Consider the following 7,752-nt stretch of genomic DNA (forward strand, 5'->3'; position numbering starts at 1 on the left):
TGTTATAAATGTAAAGTAGCAAGGACGTTACGTTGTTTATAATACAACAAGATATATGATAACATATTTTTGACACTTGCAAATCGAAACATTTGTCACACAACCTTTATTTATTAAGTTGTCAATGACGATTGTGAGACTGACGTCTCGAGGACTTGACGTCACTTGATTCCTTCCTTCGCTCGATCCAGTCGCCATACCATAAACTGACCAGCAGATGTCCCTATGGAGAAGATGTATCGAACGCTTCGAAAAAGCGATACTTTTTCGAGACAATTGTGTCAAATAGCTTGTTGCTTCGGAAAGCTTCGTTTCCCCCATCACTACAAAAAAGTCTCACCATAATTCACTGTTTCAACTTCACTGCATGAAGTCAATCCATGTCGAACGCAACTAATGTGTAGCCAGAAAGAAAGAAAGCACTTCCGTGCCACAGTAATACCAGAGAATGTCTAATAAACAGCCTTAAACAGGCTCTGGTAATACGAAATTCTTAATAGGTGCGTTAGACTTCATGCAGCGCCTGCAGCCGCCTGCAGCCCGGCTGACTTGAAGCAGCCAATGCCATTGGCTGCTTCAAGGCAGCCGGCTGCAGCCGGAGCTACATGAAGTCGAACACACTTAATATTACTTAATATACTTAAAATTCATATTTGTGATCAATTTTTTATTCCCCCCCCCCCAAAAAAAAAAAAAAACACTCTGCATCAATTGTTTTGTATCTAATTTTTCTTTCTGCAATGCGTAGACTAGAGCCAGTGAGCCTGTTCTCTTCTAGAGCTTTACCTAGCACTTTTATTTTGAAGGCAAAGCGGGAAGCAGGACGTTTTGGTGCCATAAACCGGAAGCACCGCTCTAGTGTTCCTGGTTGAGCCGCTGGTGTCGGCGTGACTTTCAACGGGTTGACTGACATCCAGTGGGGAGTTGCGTTACCAAACCAATCCACCACTTTAGCGGCAAAATGCGACTTCTAAAAGCAGGCATGACTTTAAGTCAAACACATCTACGGAAACCGGCAACCGTCACATTGAATAAGGTAAGATAAATAGTCTGCAGACAGACCCTAACATTGTTTTTGTAACGTGTTGCTGAACGTAACGTTGCAGGTAGCAAGCTAGCTAATGTTACTATTTTTATGTGTTGCGTAATGTGCTAAAACGTCTCTAATAATTACTATCTTCACCAGATGTTGATGAATAGTTGGCGATCATGCTCCACCGGCCTCATCCCTAACGAAAGGATTCGCAACATCGGTATCTCCGCTCACATCGACTCGGGGAAGACCACCCTGACCGAACGTGTCCTTTACTACACCGGTAGAATAGCAGAGATTCACGAGGTGAGCTATGGATATCCGTTTATACTGCGTGTAAACTGTCTTGCCCGTTTTAATAAACTTGTTCTTGTCAGTTCATGAATCAGTTATTTTGTAAATCTAAGTATTCCTATAAATGCCTTGTTGTTTTGTGCAGGTTAAGGGGAAGGATGGAGTCGGAGCCACCATGGACTCCATGGAGCTGGAGCGTCAGCGAGGCATCACCATCCAATCAGCAGCTACCTACACCATGTGGAAGGAACACAACATCAACATCATAGACACACCAGGTAGCCTACAGCTAGCAAGGCCACAAGGGGGCCTGTGGACTAACACCAAAATGTATAGCTGTCTTGTGATCTTGTGGACGTACCCAGCCAAAAGATAATATTAATAATGTATTCATTATTAGACGTTTTTGTCCAAAGCAAAGTACAGGATGAATTTGAACTTACGACCTGTAGATCTACAGTAAAAAGCTCTCCCACTGTATTACACCTGTACCCTTTATTCATTTTCATCTCCCTCTCTCTCATCTCCCTCTCTTTCTCTCTCTCTCTCTCTCTGTCTCTCTCTCTTTCTCTCTCCCTTCCTCTATCTCTCCTTCCCCCCCTCCACTCCACTCCCCTCTCTCTCTCCCCTCCCCCTCTTTCCCCCCTGCAGGTCATGTGGACTTCACCATTGAGGTGGAGCGTGCGCTGCGAGTGTTGGACGGAGCGGTGTTGGTGCTGTGTGCAGTGGGAGGCGTGCAGTGCCAGACCATGACGGTGAACAGGCAGATGAAGCGCTACAATGTCCCCTTTCTTACCTTCATCAACAAGCTTGACCGCACAGGCTCCAACCCCAGCCGGGCCTTGCAGCAGCTCAGGTAACGTCAAGGGTCAACTCCAGGGTCAAATATGGAAAAGCGGATCTTTAACTGATTAAATGTTTGGCCCCAGGATGGTCCCTTCAAACAGGTTTCAAAGTTTAATTGTATAAAATGTGAGAGAGCGATTTACCTTTGTTGGTATTTTGAAGCTTAAACGGTAATAGGAAAAAGTATTATTCACCATATCTGGGAATAGCTCTGTAGGTAGGATGAGCAGTGTTTCACTGCAGATAGAAGTAACCTCTTCCTCCCTATATATCTTTAGATGAAAGCATAAAATAAATGACCACAATGTTATTGTTACTGTGGGATCAGGACCAAGCTGAACCAAAACGCTGCGTTCCTGAACATTCCCATGGGCCTGGAGGGTCGGCTGAGGGGTATCATCGACCTGGTGGAGGAGAGGAGCGTCTACTTCGACGGGCCCTTCGGGTATAAGATGCTGCTATGGACCACAGACACACTGACTGACTGACTCATCTCTCTCTTTCTCCTCTCCCTTTCTTTCTCTCTCTGACTGTTGCTCTTCACTCTCTTCTCTCTCTCCTTTCTCCGACTGTATTAACCTCAACTCCCCCCCCCCAGGCAGCAGCTCCGGTTCGAGGACATCCCAGAGGAGTTTCGAGCGGAGGCAGCTGAGCGGAGGCAGGAGCTGGTGGAGTGTGTGGCCAATGCTGACGAGGTCCTGGGAGAGATGTTCCTGGAGGAGAGGGTCCCCACGGTCGCTGACCTGAAGGTGTGCGAGTGTGTAGATGTGTGTTTGTAGATGTGTGTGTGTGTGCTTGTACAAATGTGTACGTGCCCTTGTCATTGAGCGATTAGGGGTGTCTATGCGGGAATATAGTAATGAACTTCAAATGGAGGGCTCTGTCACACTGTCCTGTAACCGCCCCCCGCAGGCTGCTATCCGGCGGGCCACAATCCAGCGTCTCTTCAGCCCGGTTCTGGTGGGCAGCGCCCTGAAGAACAAGGGGGTCCAGCCTCTCTTGAACGCAGTGCTGGAGTACATGCCCAACCCCACAGAGGTCAACAACTACGCCATCCTCAACCAGGAGTGAGTCTCTCTTCCCTTGGTGGTGCTTGTAGACAGCATGGTCAGAGGTGCAGAGTTTTACTTCGTGTTCAGGAACCAGCGCAAACCAATCCAGACTGAGACCTGTGATCTGTGACATAGCTGGGGGTGTGTGGGGGGTGGCATGTGGGTCCAGTAGTTATGTGATGGCATGTGGGTCCAGTTATGTGATGGTTAATCAGCATTGTTTTATCTGTCCTATGATGTTCAACTGCTGAATGGAGGTTAGGGTTATGCTGAATGGAGGTTAGGGTTATGCTGAATGGAGCTTAGGGTTATGCTGAATGGAGGTTAGGGTTAGGGTTATGCTGAATGGAGGTTAGGGTTATGCTGAATGGAGTTTAGGGTTAGGGTTATGCTGAATGGAGGTTAGGGTTATGCTGAATGGAGCTTAGGGTTATGCTGAATGGAGGTTAGGGTTATGCTGAATGGAAGTTAGGGTTAGGGTTATGCTGAATGGAGGTTAGGGTTAGGGTTATGCTGAATGGAGGTTAGGGTTATGCTGAATGGAGGTTAGGGTTATGCTGAATGGAGGTTAGGGTTAGGGTTATGCTGAATGGAGGTTAGGGTTATGCTGAATGGAGGTAGTTCAACAAACTCAATGTTTGTTGATCAGTGTCAGGGTGCCCCACCCCCCTGATGACCTGACCCTTGACCTTGCGCTCCATCAGGGAGTCCGGCGACAGCAGCAAGATCCTGATGGACCCCAGGAGAGACGCTACCCAGCCGTTTGTTGGTCTGGCCTTTAAACTGGAGGTACGAGTCTAGACTGTCACCACCTTCCCCTGGTCAGTATTCATCTGGTCAATTTTCACCTAGTGATGGTATGGGTACAGCTCAGTGGTAGAGCAGGGGATAGCTTAGTGGGGATGGGTATAGCTCAGTGGGGTGTTCATCACTACATCACATAACAGTGTGTTCTGTTGGTAGGCGGGCAGGTTTGGCCAGCTGACCTACGTGCGTGTGTACCAGGGCTGTGTGAGGAAGACGGAGAACATCTACAACACTCGTACGGGCAAGAAGGTCCGCGTACAGAGGCTGGTGCGTCTCCATGCTGACCAGATGGAGGTGAGACCCAGGAAGTGTGTAAACAAAAAGTAAACAGGATGTAGCTTCATTGCTAAGGGGGGATGAACCTTCTTGTATTTGTTAGATCTCAATGCTTGAGTTTCCTTCAGGATCAGTAAAGCTAGTTGACTTAAGTTGAAAACATACAACCTTGATATACACTTGAGGGTTTAGGCTACAGGTCTGTGGGCGTCTGTGAAGCTTTCTGGGACACCTGTGTGTGAAACCCTTTGTGGGACCCTTGTGTGTGAACCTTTTGTGAAAAGTGCATGACAGGGCATGGGGGATCAGATGGCTGAGTGGTTAGGGAGTCGGGCTATTAATCAGAAGGTTGTCAGTTTGATTCCCGACCGTGCCAAATGACGATGTGTCCTTGGGCAAGGCACTTCACCCTACTTGCCTCAGGGAGAATGTACTTACTGTAAGTCGCTCTGGATAAGAGCGTCTGCTAAATGACTAAATGTAAATGACAAAGTGTGATTGGACTGTGGCCTACCCCAGTGGTAAAGTGTGCGTCTCTGTGCCAGGACGTGGATGAGGTGCATGCAGGAGACATCTGTGCTCTGTTTGGGATCGACTGTGCCAGCGGAGACACCTTCACTTCCAGAACCAGCGCCAGCCTGTCCATGGTGGGTTGGGCCACATGCCCTCTGACAGAACCACGCCTCCACTACTCTCATTTAAATTTACTGCACATCAAGAGGTCGCAGATGCAGATCCCGCTGTGTGTCGCTGTGTCTCACTGTCTCACTTTGTCTCACTGTGTCACTGTGTGTCTCACTGTGTGTGTCGCTGTGTCTCACTGTGTGTGTCGCTGTGTGTCACTGTGTGTCGCTGTGTCTCACTGTGTGTCTCACTGTGTGTGTCGCTGTGTGTCACTGTGTGTCGCTGTGTTGCTGTGTCTCACTGTGTGTCTCACTGTGTGTGTCGCTGTGTGTCACTGTGTGTCGCTGTGTTGCTGTGTCTCACTGTGTGTGTCGCTGTGTCTCACTGTGTGTGTCGCTGTGTGTCACTGTGTGTCGCTGTGTTGCTGTGTCTCACTGTGTGTCTCGCTGTGTGTCTCACTGTGTGTGTCGCTGTGTGTCACTGTGTCTCACTGTGTGTCTCACTGTGTGTCTCACTGTGTGTGTCGCTGTGTGTGTCGCTGTGTGTCACTGTGTCTCACTGTGTGTCTCACTGTGTGTCTCACTGTGTGTGTCGCTGTGTATCACTGTGTGTCACTGTGTGTCGCTGTGTCTCACTGTGTGTGTCGCTGTGTGTCGCTGTGTCTCACTGTGTGTGTCGCTGTGTCTCACTGTGTGTGTCGCTGTGTCTCACTGTGTGTCTCACTGTGTGTGTCGCTGTGTGTCACTGTGTCTCACTGTGTGTCTCACTGTGTGTGTCGCTGTGTCTCACTGTGTGTCACTGTGTGTGTCGCTGTGTCTCACTGTGTGTGTCGCTGTGTGTCGCTGTGTGTCACTTAAGATGACAGCATCTGCCCCTGCAACCTCTTAATCTGCCTAGTTCTTTACTCAGTAGACTGAACCCAACTGTGTCATAATGGAGGTAATCTGACTGCAATCTAGCCCTGGATAAAAGCATCTACTAAATGAGTGGAGTGGTTAGTATATCATGGTTCTTCTAACATGGCTCTTCCTGTGTGTGGCCTGCAGGAGTCCATCCATGTCCCAGAGGCAGTGATCTCTATGTCCATGAAGCCTTCCAACAAGGTACCATACTAACCCTTTCAAATACTCATCTTAACCCTTATAAATACTAACCCTACCTCAATCTTGCTGTGCCTTTACAGTTATGATTTCATTTGATATTTGCCTGTTTTTTAACAGCTACATACTGTACACTGTTTACAAGATAAAACAATTTAAACTATAGTATGTATTCTTGTTAGAAGCCTGAAAATCAAGCATTTTATTGCAATAGTGTTATGTATTATCAATATGATGATGATTATTATTAATATGAACATGACACCAGAAATAGTGTTATGTATTATACATTACACCTGGGGCTAACCCTAACATGTGTTATGTATTTATGTGCATTTGAACATGACACCAGCATGTATTTATGTTATTGGGGTTAGCATGACACCAAACCCAGAATCTATCCCCCGACTCACCATCCACCTGTCGGCCTCTCTTCTCTTACTCTGGCAGAACGACATGGACAAGTTCTCCAAGGGCATCAACCGCTTCACCAGAGAAGACCCCACCTTCCGAGTCCAGTACGACCCTGAGAGCCAGGAGACAGTCATCTCAGGGATGGGAGAGCTGCACTTAGAGATCTACTGTCAGGTAGACACACACACCTGCAGATCTACTGTCAGGTAGACACACACACACACACACAGCGGAACCAGTACCAGTTGAGCTCTCACCTTGCTGCCCCAGATCTTGAGTGGACAAGATTTCAGTAATGAGCATCCATCATATGATCTTGCTGTGTGTCTGCAGAGGATGGAGAGGGAGTACAGCTGCCCTTGTGTGATGGGCAAACCCAAGGTGGCATTCAGGGAGTCCATACTCAACCCCATACAGTAAGTACCCCGCACAGAGAACACATTCAGCCCCATACAGTAAGTACCCTACACTAGGAAAACACATTCAGCCAGATTCATACGTTTTTTTTTGAAATATAATTTTATTAAATCTTTAGTTTAAAAATGTTTGTTTTGTACAGTGCTTAGATTGTAGTCTCAGGCTTCAAACAAAAGCAGGCATTGCATTTTATGCGGTAATCTTATCACTCCGCATGACCACAGCTAACTGTCAAACATGCTGCCTGAATTTATATCCCAGTTAGATCTCACAGGAGACATGAGAATTGTGTCGCCCAGCTGAAAAACATTGCACTGTGAAAAGACCTCAGTGATTTGGCGGTATAGGAGGAAAAGGGGGTTAGGGAGGGAGGGAGACGGGGGAGAGGAGGTGAAGGAGGGAGGGAGATAGGGGGAGACGAGGTGAAGGAGGGAGGGAGATGGGGAGACGAGGTGAAGGTGGGAGGGAGAGGAGGTGAAGGAGGGAGGGAGACGGGGGAGAGGAGGTGAAGGAGGGAGGGAGACGGGGGAGAGGAGGTGAAGGAGGGAGGGAGACGGGGGAGAGGAGGTGAAGGAGGGAGGGAGACGGGGGAGAGGAGGTGAAGGAGGGAGGGAGACAGGGGGAGATGAAATGAAGGAGGGAGGGAGGAGGTGGGAGGAATCTATTTGTTGTGATAGGGAGGTGAGGGAGAGGAGGTGAGGTAGGGGAGAATAGGAGGTGATGGAGGAAGAGGAAGTGAAGGAGGGAGGAATCTCTACTTGTAGTGATTGGGAGGGGCCACACAATGTTCACACTTGGGGATCCACTCTGTCTCCAACACTCTGACGCCCTCTGCTGGCGACCAGCTGACCAGCAGCTTCCAGGTTACAATCTCCTGTGAGCAGGACAA

General features: G+C 48.2%; 2 protein-coding genes across 2 annotated transcripts in view; one reads left to right on the plus strand and one right to left on the minus strand.

Moving 5' to 3' along the window:
- Positions 1 to 857: 857 nt before the first annotated feature.
- The window catches only part of gfm1 (G elongation factor, mitochondrial 1), a 12,042-nt gene continuing 5,147 nt past the window's right edge, over positions 858 to 7,752 (plus strand). The window contains exons 1-13 of the mRNA XM_047036418.1: positions 858 to 1,036; positions 1,187 to 1,339; positions 1,473 to 1,605; positions 1,979 to 2,183; positions 2,502 to 2,618; positions 2,772 to 2,922; positions 3,086 to 3,240; positions 3,930 to 4,014; positions 4,189 to 4,326; positions 4,854 to 4,955; positions 5,979 to 6,035; positions 6,483 to 6,620; positions 6,780 to 6,862. Coding sequence (XP_046892374.1) covers positions 962 to 1,036; positions 1,187 to 1,339; positions 1,473 to 1,605; positions 1,979 to 2,183; positions 2,502 to 2,618; positions 2,772 to 2,922; positions 3,086 to 3,240; positions 3,930 to 4,014; positions 4,189 to 4,326; positions 4,854 to 4,955; positions 5,979 to 6,035; positions 6,483 to 6,620; positions 6,780 to 6,862 — 1,592 coding nt within the window. The 5' untranslated portion in view covers positions 858 to 961. The remainder of the gene's footprint in view (positions 1,037 to 1,186; positions 1,340 to 1,472; positions 1,606 to 1,978; positions 2,184 to 2,501; positions 2,619 to 2,771; positions 2,923 to 3,085; positions 3,241 to 3,929; positions 4,015 to 4,188; positions 4,327 to 4,853; positions 4,956 to 5,978; positions 6,036 to 6,482; positions 6,621 to 6,779; positions 6,863 to 7,752) is intronic.
- The window catches only part of lxn (latexin), a 10,417-nt gene continuing 10,120 nt past the window's right edge, over positions 7,456 to 7,752 (minus strand). Inside the window, exon 10 of the mRNA XM_047036420.1 lies at positions 7,456 to 7,737. Within this exon, the coding sequence (XP_046892376.1) occupies positions 7,618 to 7,737 (120 nt within the window). The 3' untranslated portion in view covers positions 7,456 to 7,617. The remainder of the gene's footprint in view (positions 7,738 to 7,752) is intronic.

This window comes from Hypomesus transpacificus, chromosome 15 (genome assembly GCF_021917145.1).
Source record: "Hypomesus transpacificus isolate Combined female chromosome 15, fHypTra1, whole genome shotgun sequence".
Lineage (NCBI taxonomy): Eukaryota > Metazoa > Chordata > Actinopteri > Osmeriformes > Osmeridae > Hypomesus > Hypomesus transpacificus.